Below are 25,824 nucleotides of genomic sequence, written 5' to 3'. Positions count from 1 at the left end.
ACAACAATGGACCCAAACAGCTGCCCTGAGGAATACCACATGACAACTGTTTACAATCAAAAAAAGCTCCCGTTGAAAAATACTCGCTGACTTCTACCAGAGAGATAACTGCATATCAAGGACACAGACTGATGTGAAAACCCATAGCACTTAAGCTTAGACAGTAAAATGTCATGGTCAATAACATCAAAAGCTGCTGTGAAATCCAGCAGCACAGCACCCACAAGCTTTTTGTCATCCATAAAAGTTAGCCACTGGTCTACCATTTGTACCAATGCAGTGTTAGTGGAGTGTCCTGGCTTATAAGCATGCTGTGAATTGGAGAGCAAATTATTTGATACAAAGTACTGCATCATTTGATTAAAAAGTAACTTTTCAAATATTTTGCTCAATATAGGTAAAATGTTAATTGGTCTACAATTTGATTCAGTGAGACCTAATCTATCATCTTTCACTAAAGGTATAATTTTAGACTGCTTCCAAATTTCCGGAAACACCCCACTTATCACAGATCTATTAAAAATGTGACTGATAGGCTTGCATAAGATATTAGCAACAGTTTTAAATATTTTGCCATCCAAGTGATCTATACCTGCAGTTTTTTCCTCCGGGAGAGAGAGCAACATCTTTTCAACAATTTCCTCTTTAACTGTACAAAATGTCAATGAACAAGATTTATTCCTCATAATGTTCTTCACATTACTACAAGGTGAATCCTTAGGGTATGATAACATACTAGATCTTAAATTTGCAGTTTTCTTTATAAAAAAGTCATTCAAATGATTTGCTATATCTAAAGGTTTAGTGATTATTTCTGCTGCTGTTTCCAAATACATATTATTACATTTTGGTTTTTTACACATTATTTCATTTATAACCTTCCACAATTGCTTACTATTATTTGATGAGTTACTAATCTTTTGGCTAAAATATATTTTCTTTTTTAATCTATTTAATTTTGTCACTTTATTTCTCAACTTACAATAATACCTTTCATCCATATCACTTTTAGATTTTAGAGTTTCAGCTTTGGCATTATCCCTTTCCCTCATTATAGATTTTAGCTCTGCATCTAACCAAGGAGCATTATTGCTTTTTATCGACCTTTTTCTAATTGGTGCATGTTTGTCAACTATTTTCACAAACCTATCCATAAAAATACATAAAGAAGCATTAACATCCTCCTCGTCACAAACCGCCGACCAACTGGACCTCTCAACATCTTCCACAAACGCATTAGTATCGAATGTTTTATAAGACCTACGATAGACAATCCTTGCACCAAATTTAGGTAATTTAGTTTTCTTTGTTGTGATGATTAAATTATGATCACTGCATCCTACTCCAACTGAGATGACATGTGAACACAACTCATACACATTGGTAAAAATGTGGTCAATGCATGCTGATTTAAATTTACCATTCAAAGAAATTCTTGTGGGTTGTGTAACAATCTGCTTAAGGTTAGAAGCATTAGTTATAGTAATCATCTTTCTACGTAAATAACACTTCTTTGAAAACCAATCAATGTTGAAATCCCCCAAAAGAAAGATATCTTTGGTTTGAGCAGATGCCTTCTCAATGTTATCACATATCTTTTCCAAGTAATCTATATTTGAACTGGGAGGTCGGTAACAGCAGCCCACTAAAATGGGTTTGTTAAACTGAATATTTAACTGTAACCATATCATTTCAATATCGCTGCCCATCAAATCTTCCCTTGGAGTGACTGCAATATTTTCTCTAATATAGAATGCAACACCCCCACCATTTTGATTTCTATCTTTTCTAAATAGTCTGTACCCCTCAACAGCTAGCTGTGAATTATCAAAACTGCGGTCTAAGTGTGTTTCTGATAAGGCCAATACATGAATCCCATTGGAACAGATGTTTAAAATTTCATGAACCTTATTTCTGAGACTACAAATGTTCAAATGAGCTAAAACTAAACCTTTCTTAGGCAAGTTTGAAAGTAAATTTGACATATTAATAAGATTAAAACATCAAAACAAAACCATCAGGATAAGAATCTAAATAAAGGTCATGAGCAGTTAATCAGATGCTTGCTTTTGTCCATTTGCTGGCCAAATTATAAGCTTATCATACCTTAAGCTGGCTCTTTCACCTTTCTCTCTTGCCTCTTTCAGTTTTGGCAGCAGTTCACGTCTCCGTTGCTGCACCAAATCAGAAAAGTCTTCATTGATATAAATGTTTGTACCCTTTAATTTCTTGGTGGAGGAAAGGATGCGCTGTCGGTCTTTCAATCTAAGAAGCTTCACAACAATTTTTCTTGGCTTTCTTCTCTCATGGAATTGGCCAATCCGGTGGACCCTTTCCATCTCAATTGTAGAACTATCCAGACCCAAGTTATTAGACAGCATTTGTTGAATCTTCATTTCTAATCCACTAATTGTTTCGCCTTTTTCCTCCGCGATCCCATCAATTAGTAGATTAGATCTCCTTAACTGATTTTCAATGTGATCCAGCTTCTCAAACAGATCCTCCAATTCCTGCTTTGATTTTAAAACTGGTTACTGAGGGCCACTCCACACTGCAGCTGTCTGCACACCACATGAGCATCTTTAATATCCCAGGAGTCATCACACACTGTCCCCCATGAGCCGCTGTGAAAAACCTCCAGCCTCCCTGCACAGTCTCCCCCAGAACCCACCAGCCTGATGGACCCCCGACCTGATATTCAGAGACAGAAAAACATTATTGATCAAAAACAACTGAAAAATCTGTCCAGATGTTGTTCTTCTCACCAAAGCAGGTGATTGACAGCTGTTGTGTGGAGCTGCAGTTGAGAGTTTGTGGAGAGCTGCAGTTCCCCAGATGAGCTTCACTCCCAGAGCACTGGAAGCCCGTCACACACTCATGACTGTGTTCAGGACTGGATGAAGAGGAGCTGGAGAAGTTCAGCACAGAGCCACAGCCCAGCTGTCTGCAGACCACAGAGGATTCAGAGAGACTCCAGGAGTCCAGCAGAACTCTCCTCCAGACCTGATGGAAGAAAACTTCCACCTCCCCCTCACACTGTCTCTCTCCAGACAACCGAACCAGACCGTCATGAAGAGCCAGAGAGGAATCTGAGGAGATGATGTCATGTTTTATTAAATACTACAAATGTGTAAAGGACCACAGAGGAACATTTGCATAATAAATATGCTTTATAATTATTATTATATTTTATAATAATTAATTTCAAAACCTAAATGACACAAGCATTAATCTAAAGTGTGAAATGTACATGTATAGGGAAAAAATATTGTATATTGTACAAGGTCGAGTCTCTCAGAAGCATAATATTAGTAAATCTCACAGTTAATGGACTCACTAGAGCAGATGACTCCAACATCTCGTCTATGAGAACATTCAGCTCGACTCCATGAAGAGATGGAACATTCTGAGAGTTTTGTTTCATTCCCCTCACAATCAAACACATCAGCCCAGATTTCACCACTTCCTTCTCCAAACCAGTCTGATCCCACAACAGACACAGCAATCCCACAATTCAGCTGTCTACAGAGGACACTGGCAGCTCTCATATCCCAGCATCCATCACACACTGTGCCCCATTTACTGAAGTACTGACATTCAATTCAGCCAGAACAGATGTCAGGACCATTGACCAGTCTGAGATCAGTGTAACCTGGATTGGAAAGGAAAACTTATTTGAACAAGACATAACAGACTAGTTTAGAGGGAAGAACTGATTGTTCATTTTTATTGCTGTTGTTGTATTACCATTCATAATGCATAACATGCTCATTAGAAATGTTGATAAAACAATTGGATCTTGGTATATTTACCAATTAATTTTTTTTTTTTTTTATTTATGTACTGACAGGAGGATAAACAGGGACATTTTACCAGAACATATCAGTCCCATGTTGTTGTCTTGAGAGCACTCTGTGCAATATGAAGTTGGACACAATCGGATAAGTGATTCATTTCCTCTGCACTGAATCTCTTGTTTCCACATCTGAGCGTCTCCTTTGCCAAAAGCAGCTGCTCCCAGCACCTGTACAGGAGCCCCACAGTCCAGCTCTCTACACACAACCTCTGCATCCTTCTGGTCAAAGGCAGCATCACACACTGTGTACCATGTGTTCCCATAAAGCACCTCTAGCCTCCCGGAGCACAGGTGAGGTCCATCAGCAAGTCTTGTAAATCGTCCATAGTTTATGGTTTCTACATATTTGCATAATACACGAAAACAATTTAATTAGAGTCATGGTGAGTGAAACTGCCTTACTGTGAATGTTACAAACAAACAACTGTGAATGATTTAGTCTATCTTTCGATTGAAAATTATTGTATATTGCATATGTTGTGTTAAGAGAAGAAAGTTTGATAAGTGATTAAACAATGAGCTGCATGAAATCACTTACCTGAGCATCTGACTCCAGCATCATAATTATGATGGCCACAGTAGCACAGTATTACGTTCACCCCATCCTTTTGATCCACATTCCTTCAGTGTAGACTCTGATCCTTTACACTGCACTTCATTCATCCAGATTTTTCCTGATCCTCGTCCAAAGAAAGAATATTGTGGTGCTTGTAAAGCCTCTCCACAGCTCATCTCTCTACACACCACTGCAGCATCAGTCATATCCCAGTCATCATCACACACTGTTCCCCACTGACCATCATGAAGAACCTCCACTCGTCCAGCACAGTGACTGTCACCATTCACCAGCCTCACATTCACACGGTCTGTCCACGAGGGATACATCATAAAATAAGCATACAACAATAAAATATTAACGATATAGAAGTTATGAGAATAGCATGTATCTGCATAACATGTAAATCAACACAATATAGAATGTTTACTTTTTTTTTTAATTTCATCTGTCCCTGAATGTACTTACTAGCAGTGATAAATGTAACCACTGAAGACAATAAAATAAGTGTCAGACAGCTTTCCATCCCTTTGTTTGCCCCCAAAAAAATTATTAATTCAGCACCAAAGTTTCTCCTCTGCTCGCTCAAACACACTGTTTTTTTTTTTTTATTATTATACAGTGATGTATGAAACAGCTTACCTGAGCAGATAACTCCAGCATCTTCACCATTAGTACAGTCATTAACACCCCAACTTCCTGATCTACAGTTCTTCAGTGTAGACTCTGATCCACTAAAGGCCACATCATCCATCCAGATTGGTCCTGATCCTTGTCCAAAGTGAGCATTAAGTGTTGCTATTACAGCCGTACCACAGTCCAGCTCTCTACACACCACCGCAGCATCAGCCATATCCCAGCTATCATCACACACTGTTCCCCACTGACCTCTGTGAAACACCTCCACTCTACCAGCACAGCGACTGTGACCACCAACCAACCTCACATTCACACTGTCTGTCAGTTCACAATTATGCTTAATAATTTATAAAAATTCAGAATACTGAAAAGAGATTTTGTATATTATTTGTTTCTTTTTTTCCAGTAGCTATCTCTTAAATCTGAGTGTTTACTTACTGGCTGTAATGAGTGAAACAAATGAGAATAAAAAAATATATGCCAGATAGCTCTCCATTTCACTATACTCTCAGACAGTTCAGAACACAGCACAAGTTTCTCCTCTGCTCCCTCAAACACACTGAAGAAACTGGCTCATGTCAGCCCCCTAAAGAGAGAGAGAGAGACTCACAGCTGCCAATGACACTCACTGTTACCTTATTAGACACAACAGAGGAAATCATCAAACACAATCAGGGACAAATCAGAAAGCAGCATTTTTATTTTCTCCATATATATCAATAAAGTGTGAGCGTTGATGAGCGGGACTCCTCCTTCAGCGTGAGAGACACTTCACTGAGGACAGACTCGTGTCAGTCAGAAGTCAGTGTGGAGATAAAGTCACACTAAACTTAAAGCAGATTGATACAGAAACACTGCAGCTTATATTCAGCATCAAAACCTGAACCTGAACACAGCAGATACGAGCACTGATGACTGACTGCTCACTTCAGACACTTACCAAAACTTTACTTCACACAGAAAAAAAAGATATTTGCTATAAATATGGCACATATCCAAACAGAGGGCTATTCAGACAATCTGTAAATAAATTAAAAATAAAAAAAATAAATAAATTGGTTTCTATTCCAAATATATTCATTTGGCATTATATCAAAGACATTTTTAGCCTTCACGCCGTGTTACTGTGAACGGCGCTCAGCATAAGCGAGGCATTAAATAAACTCAGTGACATTGAAAATTAATCGCAATGTATGGTATAGCAACTGTACACAAGTACACATAAGCAGCACATTCCAGACACCCGCTTCTAACCGGAGCTAGACATGCAGTTGTGGAGCTTACCAGAATTAGACAGGACAATGTCCTCAACTGTGTGTAAGATTCAGATATCTTTATTAGTCCCCAAAGGGGCAATTCAGTTCTACAGCCAACCCATCCAATAAGGGTATTAGCACACAATAATATAAGGATTATAAAGTTAAAAATGTATACAATGATCACACCCTGACACGCATATACAGCACAACACACACATTCACCTGCCAGTGACAGAACAAAGCAGTGGAATCCAAGAGCCATTTATGTAGTTATGAGTTCTCATTCAAGAATCTTATAGGAGAGGGAAGGAATGAGTTTGCATACCGATTCGTTTTCCGTATTGGCACATAATAACGCCAACCTGACTGCATGAGCACAAATCCATACCTGACCACATGATCTGGTTGGCACAGTATTCTATCTGCTTTTTGGACCAATCTTTTTTTCCAGAGAGAACAGAGATCATTTAATTGGGTACCAGTAATTTTTGAGCATACTTTAACAATGTCGTTCAAACTCTTTTTGTCTTTCACAGCTAAACCATTAAACCAACCCAAGAAAGAAAAAGTTAATAGACTCTAAATGAATGCCTGATAGAATGTCCATAAAATTATTTTACAAACCCCAAAGGAGTTCATCAGTGCTATCAGTGTTCTCCCTGAAATTCAAGTGTGAGTCAAATACTGTGCCCAAATACTTGTATGTTTGAACCACTTGAACACCTTCATTGTGTATTACACTCAGTTTAGGTTCGTCACTAACCTTCCTAAAATCGATCATCAATTCTTTAGTCTTTGACACATTTAAGTCAAGGAGTTTGTCGTCGCACCATCTAGCAAACTCCTCAAGGCCACTGCTATGATCAGGTTGGTTGCCCTGTAAAAGGGACAACAGGGTTGTGTCATCTGAAAACTTCACTAAGTAGATGTTCTCCCAAGATGACCTGCAGTTGTCAGTGTATAATATGAAAAGAAGGGGGGAGAGCACACAGACCTGAGGAGAGCCTGTGTTTGATATGATAACAGATGACATATTTCCATTTACATAGACCTGCTGCCTTCTATTTGTTAAAAAGTTTAAGATGAGTAATAGGATCTGCTCAGGTAACTTAAAATATGACACTAATCGTTCAATCAGAATGTGAGGCTGCATTTTATTAAAAGCTGATCTAAAGTCAGCAAATAAAATTCTTACATATGGTGCAGGTTTCTCAAGATGTTTATACACCTTGTCAAGAATAAAAAGTTTTGCATCCTCTACACCCTTGCCCGCTTGATATGTGAACTGTAGAGGATCTAATTTGTCTACAGTTAGGGGGATGATTGTGCCCTTCAAGTTCTTTTCAAAACATTTAATGACCAGGGAAGTTAATGCAATTGGTCTAAAATCATTGAGGTCTTTAGAAAATGTTGTTTTTGGGATGGGTATTACGGTTGATGTTTTCCATAATTCAGGTATATCCCACTATCAGCACATTTTTAAAAGATAACTGTAAAAGCCTCACTAAGCTCCTCAGCACAATAATGGAGTGTACGCCCACAGATTGCGTCAGGACCGGGAGCCTTGCCTATTTTTATACTTTTAAGTAGTGTTGTAACTTTTTCCTGTTGTATTTTTATCCCTGTCTGAGGCTTACACATCTCTCTTTCGAACCTACAGAAAAATGTATTAAAAATATCTGGCAAATCCCCATCATCTATACCACTCAATTTTATTGGTTGCCCTGTTCTACACACAGGCTGATTAATGGCTGCCATGGTTTTAATGCCTTGCCACACTCTTAAAAAAAAGGGTTCCTCAAGGTTCTATATTGAACCCTTGGGTTCCGTACTTGGCCAATAGAACCTTTTACCAAAAAAATGGTTCTATTTAGAACCCTTGCATGCAAAGAACCCTTTTTTTTATTAAAATGGTTCTATTATTCATGTTTTATGACTGAAGTGTAAACTAAAGATTACACTATAATTATCCTTACTCAACACATTCACAAAGCATTTTGAGTCAAGACCCATGAGAATGACTGCTGTAGTCAAAAAGATTAATATCTACTCAGTGTATGATTTGAGCTGTACATTAGCATGAACATTATATTACTTTACATTATAGTTTACCTTTTTGACGAATCAATTTGTGAAGAAAAACAAACTAACCAGGAGTTTTCTTTATTTTGTTTACCATATTGTGATTGTTTTAATCTACCTAAGGGAACATTAAAAAACAAATAATCATAAAAAGACCCCTCCCCGGTGGCATATATGCGTTGCGTCATCCTTGAATTCCTATTGGTGGATGGGCGAAGATGAATCGCGAGAGGAGTCGAGGCAAGTGACAGTTAATTTTTCAAACTGAGGAGTCCTTCATTTCTGCTCGTTCATACACTAAGGTAAGTTAAGTTTTTACATTTTTGAAATGATTTTACCGAAATATTTTGTATTACAGTTAATATTTATATTTGTTAGAATAGCCCTTGTGTTAAACACTGATACTAGAAGCAAATTTGACCTCAAAAACACTGGCGTGAAGCACTGAAGGGCTTCGTCAGCCATCGGTTCTAGCCCTGTTAAATTAATTTTGCTCCGGTTTTTAATTTAATTAAGATACAGTCTTCCTTTATTTCCTTGTTAATGTTAATGGAATTGTTAACTACAGTAAGATAGCTGTATTATAATTAGACGAGCTTCGAGTCAGAAGCGTGAATTTTAACGTTCATTTCAATGAAGCGAGCGCTCGTTGTTCAAATAAACGGCTCCGATTCAAATAAAAGTCAGCCGGGTGGAAGACGGAGGTGAATGATTATGTGAAAGTGTGTCGCAGTTTCACATATAGGCCTACTCATTTTGCGGTGAGTATTTTCCCCAGGCCTATGTTAACAGGTGTAACGTTAGAAGTTCTTAACTTTGGCCCGCAAGATACTTTCGTGCCGTTTTTTAACTCCAACCCAGACCAAACGAGGATCTTGATTAGCTTGTTCAGGTGTGTTTTATCAGGGTTGGAGCTAAACTCAGCAGAAAAGTGGACACTGCTACAGTTCAAAACTTCCGGCCGGTCTGTCGCTATTAAAACTGTTTAAAGACACAGTTGCAGTGCAGCGGTTTTTTTGTTTACTGTGACGCATGCGCTGGATTAAAGTGATGATAGCACAAGGTTACATTTTAGTAATCAAATATTCTAAAGCCAAAAATGTTACGTGTGTGTTTAACGTTAGGTGTGTTTAATGCATAGTTGGTTTACGAAGTGTTATTTATGCTTTGTTTTTTTTTTAATCCCCAGATAACCATGGTTGATAAATGGTCAGTAGATGACACGTGCCACTGGCTTGAAACTATAAACCTCATTGATGCAAAAGAAAGTTTCAGAGGTAACGTTACAGATGAAAATTTATAAATGTTCATTTTGTGATGTTGTGAAGTTTCAACTCACAAAGTTTCTAACTCACCTGCAAGTGCAACATAACCACCAAGCAGATTTTAGATTTACCTGTGACATTGAGGGATGTTTTAGAAGATATAAAACTGTTGCAAGTTACAGAAACCATATCTATCGAAAGCACAGACAAGTTTTGCATCATCCCCTATTTGAAAAGGCTACTTTATTTGAAGAGAACAATGAAAGTGAGGAGGAGGTTCCTGAAGATGATCTGCTAGAGAACAACTAAAATTCTTTGCTTGGAATTGATTTAAAAACTGTGTTATTGGGACTGAGACAGCATGTACTGTTGTTTTGTATTTAAGATTCTGCATGAAATGACAATGAGGTTTGAACCGACTTGGCGAAGAACATGGAAACGTTTCAGAATGGAATGGCCCCAAACATCATCAGGAGTGCAAAAGAAGGAAGTCAAAAAAAAAAAAAAAAACTACGCCAATCTCATTGGACTAGCAGAGGAAACCACAGAAGGTAACTACGCCATATATCTTTCCCCATCTAACCTATCTGTTCCATGCCCAGTGTAAAGTTGCATTGTTTGCATTGTCAATGTAAAGGTTGTATCTCCTATAAATTGTATAAGTGAAAACATGTATTAAAATAATGCAAATATTAAAGGAACAGTTAACCCCCAAATAAAAATCGTCATCCTTTACTCACCTCTTGTCATTTCAAATCTTTATGGCTTTCTTCTTCAGAACACAGTAGAAGATATTTTGAAGAAGGATGGTAACCAAACAACGACGGTGCCCATTGGTTTGGTGTCTATATAATAGAAGTGAATGAGTACCAGCATTGTTCGGTCACCAACATTCTTCAAAATAATTTTTTTGTGTCATGCTGAAGAAAGAAAGCTATATAGGTTTAAAATGACAAGAGTGAGTGAATGATGACAGAATGTTCATTTTTGGGTAAACTATCCCTTTAATTGATTTCTGTACCTAATATACAATAATTTGTATCTGTTTGTAGGTCTCGTTAGTAATGCTGCACTCATTTTATTGCCAGCACTATTTAGAGAAAACGCCAGCTTCCTCTACTGTGTAGATAGTGTAAGTATAGTCTTCTGTAGTTTCATTAATATTTGATGCACTTGACTTGAATTAAAGGAACTGTTCATGGAAATATAAAAATATTAGTCAGTTTACTCACCCTTATGCCAAATTTGTAACAATTAAAAAAAAAATTACATTTACCCTATAATTTACTCACTCTCTTCCTTAGTCATAAACTTTGTACTGTTTGCACTGCTTTGCAATGTCATTGAATGGCACCCCAATTTAAATCATAAAAGAAATCTGTACAACTCCAGGGTTTAATACTTGTCTTCTAAAGCAAAATGGTATGTACAAATGGTACGTTAGTGAGATTACATTTGCCAAGATAGGTTGCTATAATTAGACTATGTATAGATAAGGGAATAACATCCAATGGGTTGGCACATCAGCTTTACATCGATAATTATGAGCCTTGCTGGTTCTTGCATGTCACGTTTTTAGCTGTCATATCTGTGTTGTGTCATGAACTATTCATTTAAAAGAACGAAAGAACCGATGAGATTCAAAGTAATCAAAGTGGAACTGACGTGGTAATGTTGACATTCAAACACATTACAAAGCTTTTTATTATTAAATATATCTCAGATTGTGTTAAACTGGAGAAACAGTCATATACATTGGTTGTTTTTTTGGTAAGTAAATTATGGGGTAATTTTTAAGTCTATTTGATGACTTCTGTTAATTGGTGAAAAGCACTCAAAAGGTGAAATGTTTGTTTTACAGGAACCCAAAGGTGCTACACCAACCATAGTGTTTAACGGCTCTCCTGATCCCCTCAAGGCTGAAAGTGTCAGCATAATAATGGACAATGTGAACATCATAAGAGAGGCAGACATTGACATGACACAGGCTGTGGAATGCCTATTTGCAGTCAATTTTCTCTTCAATGTGCAGTACCCGGTTGACATTAAGCACACAATGACTTTTATTTAAAAATATATGCTTAACCTTAGACAACAGCACGGCAAAAGAACACCAATACCTGTACTGAAAATGTATAGTCAACTTGTGTAAATTGTAGAGCTATTTAATAGTTGTTTTAACTGTTCATGTATTGATTTTTATCTGCACTGTTAAATATAAAAAATGATTTGTTTTTCCTCATTTCAGAGATATATGTAAAAGTGAAGTACTGTATATGTACGTAAACAAGCTTATGTATGTTTATTGCAAAGTGAAAATGCTTAAATGAAATAATTCAAACTAAATGGTTAAATGTAATTAAACATCTTAAATGTGAAATTTGCTGTCTAACACAGAGTATACAGAGGTGTAATTTTAAATGACACTAAATTTTTTGTATAAACAGTTGAATAAATTGAAACATTTTAAATTTTCTGGATTGTTTATATTTTCTTATTCAATAATAATTTTAACTTGTTTAATAATAAAGAACCCTTAAATGGTTCTATATAGAACCATCTAACTTGGATTCAAAGAACCATTTGGGGTTCTTTTTATGGAACCCATTAAAGTGGTTCTATATAGAACCATTTTGGAGTTCCATATATGAAGCGGGTGATAGAACCATTTTTGGTTCTAAATAGAACCATTTCTTTTAAGAGTGCAGGCTGCCTTTAAATCCCCACTATTATATTGATTTTCAATTTTATTCTTGTATTGGCTTTTTGCTTTCCTTATTTCATTTTTGACTTCTCTTGAGACAGCTTTTTTCTCTACCAGGTCTCCTAAATAGAATGTCTTTTTTTCCCTGTTGATAACACTTTTCAATTAATTCGTTACACAAGGCTTGTTATTAGGATAAATTACCACTTTTTTAGATGGAATTATCATATCAACACAATATTTGACATAGGCAGACGTTGTTTCTGTAAGTTCATTAATATCATTACAAGTGTCATAAAAACAAGTCCAATAAGTACATTCCACACACCCCTGTAGAGAGGAAATGCTGTCTTCTGTCCAAAGTTTTATGTTTTTTCCTCACGCTCAAGGCGTCTGAACGCCTGCTTAAACACAGACATCAAATAAATACTGTTGTGGTAGGAGGCACCAAGTGGTGGCATAGCCATAGATCTATAGCAGGGTTTCCCACACATTGATTTATTTGTGGCGGGCCGCCACAATATCAAAACCGACCGCCACAAATAGATTATTCACTGAATAAACATGAGCACTACACGTTTCAAAAACCGTTTTTTTTATGTAACTTTATTTCAGAAGGTAACCGACTGTATTCAGAATTTTTTTTTTTATGTCAGTTTCATTTAATCTTGCACGTAATGCCTGATAAAGCAGCATTTGTGAGCTCAGCCCTGCTTTACAGCCCATTACTGGAGAAACCTCTATCTCTCCCGCTCTTACAGCGCCTCCTGCTGGCAGAAAATTAATTTGCATATACATATACATATACATATATTGTATATGGGGGCGGGGAGTGCCGCCACAAATAGAGTGAAAGGCTGTGGGAAACACTCTCCATTTACTGAACCATAACATAGATCTAAAGTGGTGTTCCTCTGCGTTGTAGAACAAGTTATATACTGTTCATATGATCTTAAGGTCTTGTCTAAAGTACAGTGGTTAAAATCTCCTATAAAAAACTTGGGGGTCTCTGGGCAAATAGAGTCCAGTCTGTGAGTGACATCATCGATCACTTGCGCTGCAATTGAAGCACTGGCTCGCGAATGAATGTACACAAGCGTATAAAACAGTTGTTGGAACTCTCGAGGTAAATAGAACGGCCGGAAAGACACAGTCAATAATATCCGAAGTGCATATTCTTTCTCTCACTACCACAGTGTTACAGTACCTTTTGTTTACGTAGAGACACACTCCTCCTCCCCGACTTTTCCCAGTTGTCATCGGGTCTCGGTCCAGGCGAATTGGGCTATCAAACCCACTCATAATCAGGTCCTAGTCCCGGTCTAACTCCCTAGCCATGCTTCCGAGAAGGCGAGAAGACAAGTGTCTCTTATGCTGTGTTCACACCAAACGCGAATAGAGCGTCTGGCGCGAATGATTTCAATGTTAAGTCAATGCAAAGGCGCGTTTACGCGCGTCTTGAGGTCTCGCGGCGCGAATGGGGCGTTAAGCGCGGCGCGGAAGACGCGAATTCGCCTCATTCGCGCGTCTAGTTCGCGCGAATGACGCGAATTGACGCGCGAAACGCGCGTTAAGCGCGAATGGTGCTTTTTGTACATTTAGCGTTTGACGCGAATTCGCGTCTGCCGCCCGAGTTGAAAAATTTGAACTTTGGCGTCAATTCGCGCCGCGTTAACCAATCAGGAGCCTGCTAGGAGTCACTCATTCAACAGTATGTTCCTGCAGCCTCCGGTTGTGCAGGAATACCTTTCTCCACTCATTCAACAAGGAGGAACGACAGATGTTGTCAGTGAGCAGTCAACCGGAGCTATATGACAAAAGTTCATATTTCTATAGAGACAGGAATAAAAAGGACCTATATATATATATATATATATATATATATATATATATATATATATATATATATATATATATATATATATAAACATATTAATAGATAAATTGAATAAAGGCCAAAGATAAGAAACGTTTCATTTTACCCCAAACGAATTATATTTTATCTTGAACCACTAAAGAGACATCAGAGCCAGCGGCCAATATCAGAACATCTAGCCGAGGTAAGGCTACTCTCGGCGGATACATGAGCTCCCGCTGATCGCATGGAGCTCATCTCCGAGATCGGCGAAACACATTTTTTAAATAGGAGTCATTCCACGAAACCGGTATGATTTGGACTTAAACATTTTTAGATTTTTTACCTATATATATTACTTTTCTGAACACACCACAGCAATAATGACATATTCAACTCCCAGAAAAACATATTTTCCCACCTCAGGCATCAAATCCCTATTTATTATTGGTTACTATTTTAAGGTAAGGGCACTATTAATCTTCAACCCCGTTATGGACACTATGGGAGCTCTCTGAATATGATTATAAAATTTATTTGTAATGAAATCAACATTTTCCTCTTATTCAGATGTCCCTCACACTTAATTCAATAATTGCAAATATAAAAGTTACATAAAATCTCACTTTTGCTATACTTAAGCCTGAAACGGTCACTTTTTGTGACAGCAACCTCATCATTTTTTTACCAAAGTTGTGGTTTAACTTCAGAATTTAAATTAAAATCAGTATTCTTATTATTGCTCTGAACATTTCAGACTGAGTTCAACAAATATTAAATAACTTTATCATAAACTTAAAAAAATAATTAATAAAAACTTAAGTGTAACAGGGTTGAGACTAGGGTAACAGGGTTGAAGATGGTAACGGGGTTGAAGAGACAAATACAGTTTAACTTATAAACAATTGTTTTTTACTCAAATTCACTGTAAGATTTTCTATAAACACTGCATTTCAATATGTTACCAAGAAAGACAACAAATATAAATTACAATTGAACTGAGTTTTATTAACCCGACTGCAGGAAAAACAACAATAACAGCTACATTAGAACATTATAAACTGACAAATCGGACTGATCTGGTTCTCAACTTGTCACTTTTGCAGTTAGCTGTCTATCCCTTTCTTTGTTGGTCTACTGATATTGGTTACTGATGTCTTTAATTAGTGATTGGTGATACAGCAACATCTTCCTGATTCTGGGGTTTACAGGGCAATTTGCTGTTAGTTCATTCACCTTTGACCGAGGTGAATCAGAATTCTTCTTTAAACGTTGGCACCTTTTTTTGTATTTTTCTTTGTTTTCTTTCTTTTTCCAGGCTTTCCTGAAGTTCTTCTATTTTCTTCTTCAGCCTGTTTCTTTCTTTTCTTATTTTTTTCTTCCCATCAACATGTTACCTACAAACACAATCAATATATTGGTCAATAATGATGAGAAATGGATATGATAAGGTTAATTGGGGAAATAACGCTGGGAAAAGGATGAAAGAAATCAGGGCTCTGTTGAAGGGTAAAAAGTCTTGACAAATCTTTATCCGTTTGAAGGATGCCAAAACAGCAAGCAGCCATAAATCTGATGTGTTTTTTTTCAGTCTATCACATGCAAACTAAATTAACTTCACTTTTTTCTAAAGTGTTCAATTTTTCCAAAACTTTCTACCACTCAGCCTAGTCAATTTTTAAACTCTTAAAGGGTTAGTTCACCCAGATAGCAAATTTATGTAATTAATAACTTACCCTCATGTTGTTTCAAACCCGTAAGACCTTCGCTTATCTTCGGAACACAGTTTAAGATATTTTAGATTTAGTCCGAGAGCTCTCAGCCCCTCCATTGAAACTGTGTGTACTCTCTACTGTCCATGTCCAGAAACGTAAGAAAAACATCTTCAAAGTAGTCCATGTGACATCAGAGGGTCAGTTAGAATTTTCTGAAGCATCGAAAAATACATTTTGGTCCAAAAATGGCAAAAATGACGACTTTATTCAGCATTGTCTTCTCTTTCGTGTCTGTTGTGAGAGAGAGTTCAAAACAAAGCAGTCTGGATATCCGGTTCGCGAACGAATCATTCAGTTCACCAAATCGCGCTGAATCATTTTAAATGGTTCGCATCTCTAATACGCATTAATCCACAAATTACTTAAGCTTTTAACTTTTTTAATGTGACTGACACTCCCTCTGAGTTCAAACAAACCAATATCCCGGAGTAATTCATGTACTCAAACAGTACACTGACTGAACTGCTGTGAAGATGAACAGCGCTGTTGTCGGTGCCATCACAGACTCATACATTAGATGTCTGTAGATGTTTAAATTGAAATTAAAAATAAAAATAAAATAAAAAAATTATTTCATATTTTTTAATTTACTTAACACTGAGGTGTGAAAATCTAGGCAGTAATATATTAATTAATTTAAATTACTGGATAACGTCAGATCCAAAGAGTTAAAAACACAACCCCATCACAATCTCACTACCCCATTAATATTAAATAAGTAACGGGGTTGAGTGTGACAGGGTTGTGATTATTTGCTCAAAATGGCCACTGCTCTACATGTAGTGAATGATAGGGGAGTACATGGCATGCATGATTTTAAGAAATTGTGTATATTGTTGAAATAACAAAGATAATTTTCACAAGTAATAGTTTTCTATCTTTATTTGATGTAACAGGGTTGAGTCGTTAAGCTTGACAACAACAATATCACAATATAAATAAGTTATAATTATAAAAGATGGTGGTAACTCGCCTGTGTCTGCTCACAATGTTGGTCAGAAGACTTCAATGATGTCACTTCCTGTTATTGATGCCAGATAAGGATCAGTTCATTATTTTTATGGGGGGAGAATGATATGCGTAACGGGGTTGAGGGGTTACTGAGGGACGGTACTAAATAATGTAATTTTAATGAATAATCATGAATTTATTTAGAAAAAAATCATTAACAGCAAATAAGCACAGATAGATATTTATGGGAAAGGCAAAATGTATGGACTTTTATTTTATTTTATTGTTAATATTCCAAGTACACTTTCATAGAAGGCCACGAGGGACATGACAAATAGGTGGTGTCAACTGAAAAAAAACAAGATAATTTCTAATTTAAAGATAAAATGTATATCATGTTTTCAAACTTTATTAAAGGAGACATTTCAATTGATACAAAAAACTTTTAAAAATAGATTTTGGTGACCCAATAGATAAAATACACTTGAAAAGGTCAGAGGGACTCAAATCGTACCGGTTTCGTGGAATGACTCATAGACGCTGTCATTATAAATAAACCGCATATTTGAGTTTAAAACAACTACATTCTCGCCTGAAATATTTTTAAAACTACATTTCATCACACAGTAACAGCAATATTTTAAATTATCCGAATAAAAATGGCGGTTGAAAATGCTGCTTGAACTCAGCTGTCAGAAGCCCCCCCATGACGCGAATTCGCGTCTGTTGTGAAGTTAATTTCACGCGCGAATGAAGCGAATTACTCGCGCGAATGATCTCAAAATGGTCAAGCGGCAAACTAGACGCGGTAGACGCGAATTTGACGCTCTATTCGCGTTTGATGTGAACACAGCCCCATTCGCGCCGCGAGACCTCCAGACGCGCGTAAACGCGCCTTTGCATTGACTTAACATTGAAATCATTCGCGCCAGACGCTCTATTCGCGTTTGGTGTGAACACAGCATTATACCGGGTTCGCTCTTGATCCAAGCTTCCAGCTTGTCTGTCTTGTGTCTTAAAGGGGGGGTGAAATGCTCGTTTTCACTCAATATCATGTTAATCTTGAGTACCTATAGAGTAGTACTGCATCCTTCATAACTCCAAAAAGTATTTAGTTTTATTATATTCATAAGAGAAAGATAGTCTGTACCGATTTTTCCCGGAAAAACACGAGCGCCTGGAGGCGTGACGTGTGGACGGAGCTAAAGAATCACGAGCGCCAGTTGCGTTGAGAGTAGGGCTGGGCGATATGGAGCAAAAAATATATCTCGATATATTTTGCTATATCTCGATATACGATATATATCTCGATATCTTTACAGGAAAAATAACCCCCAAAAAACTACTGCAAAAACAAATATGGCAAATATTACATGTTAAGGGGCCTATGAAACATTTTATTTTTTTCTTCACCATAGGTTTTATTGTTACCTAATTCTGTGTTTTAGCATGTGCAATTATTTAAATGCATAAAAACAACTTAATTAGTTAAAAACAATTCTTAAAATAGCCTTATGTGAAATGTTTTTTTCCCTTCAGAAATTCTGTGTATTTACATTTTTCTGATTATCAAATGAATGCATAAAACATTCATTTAATTTATCTTTTAATTATTTAAAATTAAGCAAACTTTATTTTTTGGTAAACAAAGGGGATTTACTATTAAAAATAAAACATGGGAGAAATGTTGTGTGATTATTCCTTATAAAATTATGTTCGTTTCATTTTAATAGTAGTAGTAGTGGGCTATCTACATTCTGCTGTACAATAGTAATAGATTTCTGTCAAATACTTTTATTTTGACGGGTTTACCTTTACAGTTTTCTGTATGTGATACTACAGTCTATGATGTGATATGAGCTAGTCTTACTCAAATCAAACGGTCAGATGCTCATGAAGTGACTCTCAGTGCAGTTCTGGAGATGTTCCTCATGTGTTCACGTCTTTATTTAGAGAGAGGAAAGACAATGAAATCAGCGCGAGCGTTATGCGAGCTTCCGTGTTTAATGAATGAAGACGCGCTTCTGCTCCATTCGTTGACGCAGACACGCAGAACATGCAGGATTCATATTTAAATAGACTTTTCCGGGTTAATATTTGCAGATATTAGTCCATTTAGCGATTTGATGTAAGTGCATGACCGACTTTTGATTAATTCATTTAAAATTTGACCAATTCCGTGACATTCCGCGTTAAACTGTAAATTCCATTTTTATGACTGGATTCCGCGATTCCGTCCGCGTTTCATTGGGCCCTACAGTAGACATCTGCCTGCCGTTCGCCCTATGCCTTAAAACTGAAGTATCTCCATATAATGGAGCCAGTTGTCTTTTTTTTGACTAGTTCTCTACACGCGAGGTGAGAGGGGACAAAAGCCATAGACAGTAAAAGAAATGGACACAGCGACCACATTGGAACTCAATTGAGACAAATGAAGCCCAGTTTTAGCGTTTTTTAGCACTTCCGTTTCTGACGCGCAGACTCAAACGAAGCTTGACGACGTCAGCAACCTGTCTGCCAGATGTAAATCTTCTAAGTGGCTGTGCGTGCAAACTGCCATCGTTAATCTTGAAGAGACGGCGAGCTTGAGCGGGGAGTTCTTTGTCGTGAGTGAGCAGGAGTAAGTATTCTGATTAATTATTTTGTATAGTATTTTAAAATGGAACGCCAGTACGCCATATTAAGTTAATTTGCTGCGAGCTTCTCCACCTGTCTGTACGGTAATGCGACAGAGAGCCGAGTGGTTATGACGCAATCGTTAGCCTATTTTTTACAAAAACTGTTTATACGGGGCCATAATGTAACATAGAAGGTAATGGAGCCCTTTATACATTGTCGTGTATCTTTAGAAATAAATAATGGACAAACAGAGTCTTTAAACACCTCAGATGTAAAGTTATTCGCTGTCAAAGTGACGCCAAAATGAATGGGAGTCAATGGGAATGCTAACGCAAGGGAAGTTCTGCTAAAAGATGGCAGCCCCCACCCGACTTCAACTTCCGGTCGAGTTCCTTGCCCCTTGACAAAAGCAAGGAGGCCGGGGGCGAGCGAGCGGGGGCGAGCACAGCACAGGGAAGGCAAACAAGGAAAGTGGCGGAATCAAAATATAAACAATATATCGATATATACGATATGTCAAAATCCATATCGTGTTTAAAAAATATCTTGATATATTTTAAATATCGAGATATCGCCCACCCCTAGTTGAGAGCATGTGGAAGCTGTGACAGCTGTGAAGGCTGAAACTGAACGAGAGCAGCAGCAGCAGCAGCAGCAGCAGCAGCAAGGACTCGCTCCGAGCGGGGCTCGAACCCCGGTCTCCGATGGGAGGCGGACGCACTAACAAGGAGGCAGAGATATTTTAAGCAGTTTTACTCACCGCCTGTGGTTCCAACACACAATCGTGACCCTTTTTCGTTGGGATTGCATCATCCTTAAGAAATAAACGATACGCAAATCCGTCGTCAAACGTGGGCTTTGTTTGTAAAACAAGCATTTTAGAAATGCAGGGAACAAACACAAACACTTGCACAACTCCGTTGATGCTCTGTAAAAATAAACTCCATCCACTGGTCCCTTAATGCTGTTTTTTCTTTGGTAATCTGTGCAGGGTTGTCTTGCCCTGGCAACCAAAAACACACTCCTTTTGTGACATTTGGCGACGCTCTCGCTCTGATCAGTGATTGTCTGTGCACAGCCTCTCTCTGCTCTGCTATACGGGAGCGCGTGCTCTTCCGGCAAACGTGCCCTCAGGACCCATATAAGGAAATTCCGCTCCATCTAACGTCACACAGAGCCATACTTGAAAAAAACTTTCCAAAATTTGTGACAAACCGGAAGGAGTATTTTTGGAACAGAAATACTCCTTCAAATGTACAACTTAATTTTTGAAACTTTGTCCATGTTTAGCATGGGAATCCAACTCTTTAACAGTGTAAAAAACTCAGTATGCATGAAATAGCATTTCACCCCCCCCCCCCCCCTTTAACAGTGTAAAAAACTCAGTATGCATGAAATAGCATTTCACTCCCCCTTTAACCTCATCTATTGTTCACTGACACAAATGTGCTTTAGTTAAAAACAATCAGAACAGCTGCTGCTAACGCTGAATATTTTCACTGTTCTGTTTGTTTTTAACTAAAGCACATTTGAAACATTTACCTGTTTGACTGGACAGCATTTGAAATAGGAGAAACAAGAGAAACGCGCTTGCACATGGTTAAAGCCATTACACTATAAACTGTCTAAAGTTGTTACTGTACAAGCACAGTAAACTATTTCTACAAAAATATCATTGCACTACTGTTATTTTGCATATAATACATTGTTCAACAATACTTTTGCACACTCATCCAACTGTATTTTTTACCACTGTTCTCACGCTCCTGCTATTCATAATGTATAATCCTTCATTGCTCTGTTCATAATGTACGTACAATCCCTACATTGCATTCATATTTATATTCTGTATATACTCTTCTCAATATTGTATATAGCAACTCCACTGTACATTCTGTATATCATAGCTTTACTTACTCTGCACTTTTATGTATATAAAACACTATATTCTTGCACTTCTGGTTAGATGCTAACTGCATTTCATTAGCTCTGTACTTGTACTCTGCATAATGACAATAAAGTTGAATCTAATCTAATCTAAGATGTTGCCTCAGTATTTAAGACATAAGTAGTCAAATCAGGATCAGTGAGCGACCGAATGTTCGGCCATGTTGGGTGTACCAGTCTGCGTTTTGTTGAATTGGGGATTTGAATATGTTGCCCTTACAAAAAATGCGTTCCCTTTCATAGGTCCCTTCGATGCTGCATTGACGTCACCGTATGGGAACACCCCTCGGTGTGACGAATGTCTGAAGCTCTATACCATCCCGCCAATCCTACTGGCCAAATAGCGCTTGGCACCGCCCTACGCATGCGTACGCATCGTATACCTGAGTGCCGCGCGCTATTTCACTCAGATTTCATTCCTTCTGGAAAGCGAATCATCTGTGCCCTAAGGAAACCATCTTGTGTTCTCAGCGTTTTTTTCTTTGAGCAGTGTTCAACTCCTCTTCGCAGACGCGATGAGTCAACGAAAGGTAAGAGCCATATAATGGGTTTATCATGAGGAGGCACTCATGAGAGTTCGTTAGCAGCCTCTCTACATGTTCTCTCTGTGATAGCCTACGGCTACAGTTTAAAAAAAAAAAAAAATAATAATAATCTGCGCTCTGGAGTGTATTTTGTATAGGTTGCCTCGCGTCTAACCCCCACCATTATGCTTCTGCAGTCGCCGAGGCGCCGCACGAGGTGGTGGTTTGGGGCGATATGTGTGGCTTTGACTATGAATACAGTGATGCACTGGGGTTTTACACTTGCTCGCTCTCCCCCACTCGAGCGTGTTAATCAGCAGATCTGCTTTTTCAAACTATGTTTGTCCACCGCTACTTCGGACTCAGAGTAGGCTCTGGCTGGTACATGCGGTTCTCTCCCTCCGAGCGGACAGGAGAAACGCGCCTCCCCTTCCTCAGTGAGCTGTTGAATGTGGTTACCTGCGTGGTGGATAAACTATCCCCCCCGTGAGCCGCTACCCTTCTTCACGGACCTCCACCAAGAGGTTTCGAGGTCCTGGAAGCAGCCTTAATCAGCGCACGTCACGAACGCCGCAGGTTTCGCCACCATTGCTGACATGGCGGACTGCTGTTATACAGCGATGCCGCTGTGGACGAACTCTCTAGCCGAACGGATCGCACCGAACTCGGCCGCGGCCTAAAGTCTCGTCGAAGGTGTGTCGAGTCGTGTCCAATCTCGGCAAATTTACTTCACTTTATGGCGGTTCTTAACGAGAAAGATATTACAACCGGAGGCTGTGAAGAAGCTGCGGGGGCAACAGATTTGGTGCTAAGTGTTACCAAACACACTGCCCGAGCAGTGAACCGTTCTATGACGGGGTTAACGGTCGAGCGCCACCTTGGCACCTCTTGCCGACATTACAAAAACCAGAGTTGGACGACAAAAGCCTCTCGTCCTCAATCCCCACGCTCTAACATTGACTGTCTCGCAGCAAAGGCACCTCGAGCATCATTGAATTGAGCTATCACTTGAACGCCCCCTCAGACACTCTGCACAATCCAGAGTCTGAGGGACGGCACAAGAGTCTGACAAAGACGGCCAGTTTATGAACGGCTCACAGCTGCCGCGTTCTAGCTAGCGGCATGGCCTGATGTTTATCTTGTTGGATTAAAACCTGCCGTGGATACGCTTCAGGATTAGTCACAACGAAACGTAGTGACTTTTACACATGCGCTTTCCTTGCTTACGGATGCTGTGAGCTTTCCATGCTCGGACGTTAATGCATGTGGGAACGCTGCAGGCGGAGGCTTGGAAACCAATACATTTTATGGGCTGCCGGGTAGCGCTTGCCCGGCATTTTCACTATGGGTGTCACGCACAATTTGTCACGGATACACCATTCAGTTCAGAAAGGCCCACCTTTTTGCCATGGAAATCTCCCATGGTTGTTAACCAAATCATGGTGCTGCAGCAGGAGCATCTCTGCGGGCTATAAAAGTAGACCCCTCTCAGATTCGCTTTAGAGGGCAAAGCGTATCAATACTGTGTTCTTCTTTCGGCTTAGCCTTGGCTCATCGAGTATTTTTGAACGCATGGATGCAGTTCTGGCCCTGTTGCGGCTACAGGGCGTTTGTGTATTGAACTGCCTGGACGATTGGCTGGTGTTTAGAACAATCGCAGACTCAAGCACACTCCCATCGGGATCTTGTGCTGAATCATCTAAACAGCCTGGGCTTATGCATAAATTTCTAGAAGTGTTTTAATTCCCTCTCAGCGGATAACCTTCTGGAATAAACTTGGACTCTCACGTGATGACAGCCAGACTATCTCTCCCGCGTGCTCAGTCTCTTGCGTCATGCGTGCGTCACTTCAAAGTGAGTTGCACAGTGATGGTGAGTTTGTGCCTCAGACTTTTAGGTCTAATGGCAGTGGCATCCCCTGTAATCCGTCTGGGCTTACTTCATATGCGCCCTTTTTAGTGGTGGACGACAAGCCGGAACATTTCACCCCATTGTCTTTTGCATCGGACGATTTTGGTGACACGGAGATGTGTTATGTCAATAAGACAATGGATGTCAACCGAATTCCTTCTAGCTGGAGTTCGGCTGGGGATTTGTGCTTCCCGAGAGACTGTCATGACGGACGCGTCTTTGACCAGTTGGGGAGCTGTTTATCATGGGCGCTCAGCTCACGGAGTATGGACGGCGACACAACGCAGTTGGCATATAAACAGGTTGGAATTACTGGCGCTTTTTCTAGCTCTCCAGTATTTCTCGAATCTGCTGATCGGCTGTCATGTACTACTCAGGTCAGACAACATAGCGGTTGTGTCATATCTGAATCATCAAGGAGGATTATGCACTCGCCCACTGTGCAGGCTGGCAAGAAATATTCTTCTTTGGTCTCAGAACAGATTTCTATCGATCCGAGCTGTTCATGTCCCCGGACATTTGAACTTTGGAGCGGATTTGCTATCCAGACAGACTCTGGAGCAGGGGGAGTGAAGGTTGCACCCCCAAACAGTGAGCCTTTTAGGGCAAATATTTGGAGAAGCAAGAGTGGACTTATTCGCGTCGAGCATGACTACGCATTGCCCGCTGTGGTTCTCCCTATGCCCTCCATCGCCCCTGGGCTTTGATGCGTTAGCTCACAATTGGCCTAGAACCAGCTTGTATGCTTTTCCCCCAATTTGTTTAATTCCAGCGGTGTTATCCAGGATACGGCTGGACAGAGTGGAGCAGCTGCTGCTGGTGGCTCCGTGGTGGCCCACACAGCTGTGGTTTGCGGACCTGGTGAGTCTGTTAGCGGGCTCTCCTTGGAGATTCCCCTCAGACAGGACTTACTATCGCAAGCACAGGGAATGATTTGGCACCAAGACCAGATCTATGGAAGCTGTGGGCATGGCCTCTGAGCGGGGTGAGTTAATATGTCCCGGTCTTTCTGTTTAAACCACCGAGACTATAATGAATTCTAGGGCAGCTTCTACGAGACGCTTATATGCTTTCAAATGGAAACTGTTTACGATCTGGTGTGGAATTTGTAATTGGATCCAGTTTACTGCCCAGTGGCTTTAGTACCGGAGTTCCTTCAAGACGGTTTCTCTGATGGAGTAACGCCAGTCACTCTGAAAGTTTACGTGGAAGCCATTTCAGCTAACCCTGTATATATAGATGGTGCTTCAGTGGGGCGTCATCCGCTGGTCTCTCATTTTATACAAGGTGCGCGAAGGCTGAGGCCTTTCCGCCTTGTGCGAGTTCCTTCATGGGATTTATCCATTGTGTTGCAAGGTTTATCAGGGCATCCATTTGAGCCCTTTGAAACTATACCGGATAAAATCCTGACTTAAAGACAGTTCTTCTTGTGGCTTTATCCTCCCTCAAGAGAGTTGAGGGATTTACAGGCTTTTTCTGTTTCGCCCTCGTGCATGGATTTTGCACCAGGCTCTGAAAGTATTGCTGCGACGAGGCCTAATTATGTCCCTATGTCACTTCGAACCCTTTTCACTTTCAACAAGTGGTCTTGGAGGCTTTATCCCCTGCAGAGGCAGGGTCAGGAGATCTGAGTCTTTGCCCTGTCAGAGTGCTGAAGACTTATGTTGATCGAACATCTCCATGGCATAAGTCCGACCAGCTTTGTCTGTTAGGACACAAAATAGAGGCCATGCTGAGTTTTGGAATCTGATTACGTAATCCAGATTACATGTAATCCGTTACTACCCAGCTCTGTATGTGTGTGTGTGTATATATATATATATATATATATATATATATATATATATATATATATATATATATATATATATATATATATAT

General features: G+C 39.2%; 1 protein-coding gene, 1 long non-coding RNA gene and 1 pseudogene across 2 annotated transcripts in view; 1 reads left to right on the top strand and 2 right to left on the bottom strand.

Annotated features, from left to right (window-relative positions):
- LOC127976334 (scavenger receptor cysteine-rich type 1 protein M130-like) overlaps positions 1-5,775 on the bottom strand; it is a 65,116-nt pseudogene extending 59,341 nt beyond the window's left edge.
- Positions 3,943-25,824, bottom strand: part of LOC127971116 (scavenger receptor cysteine-rich type 1 protein M130-like) — a 40,344-nt gene continuing 18,462 nt past the window's right edge. Inside the window, exons 9-11 of the mRNA XM_052573931.1 lie at positions 5,043-5,369; positions 4,395-4,725; positions 3,943-4,194 (exon numbers count right to left, since the gene is read on the bottom strand). Of these exons, the coding sequence (XP_052429891.1) occupies positions 4,421-4,725; positions 5,043-5,369 (632 nt within the window). The 3' untranslated portion in view covers positions 3,943-4,194; positions 4,395-4,420. The remainder of the gene's footprint in view (positions 4,195-4,394; positions 4,726-5,042; positions 5,370-25,824) is intronic.
- Positions 8,627-12,352, top strand: LOC127976445 (uncharacterized). The gene is made up of 5 exons (XR_008157798.1): positions 8,627-8,694; positions 9,582-9,669; positions 10,043-10,208; positions 10,710-10,789; positions 11,519-12,352. It is a non-coding gene; the product is annotated as an uncharacterized LOC127976445 (long non-coding RNA).

Source organism: Carassius gibelio, chromosome A4 (genome assembly GCF_023724105.1).
Source record: "Carassius gibelio isolate Cgi1373 ecotype wild population from Czech Republic chromosome A4, carGib1.2-hapl.c, whole genome shotgun sequence".
Lineage (NCBI taxonomy): Eukaryota > Metazoa > Chordata > Actinopteri > Cypriniformes > Cyprinidae > Carassius > Carassius gibelio.
This window is presented reverse-complemented; position numbering and strand designations above follow the sequence as displayed.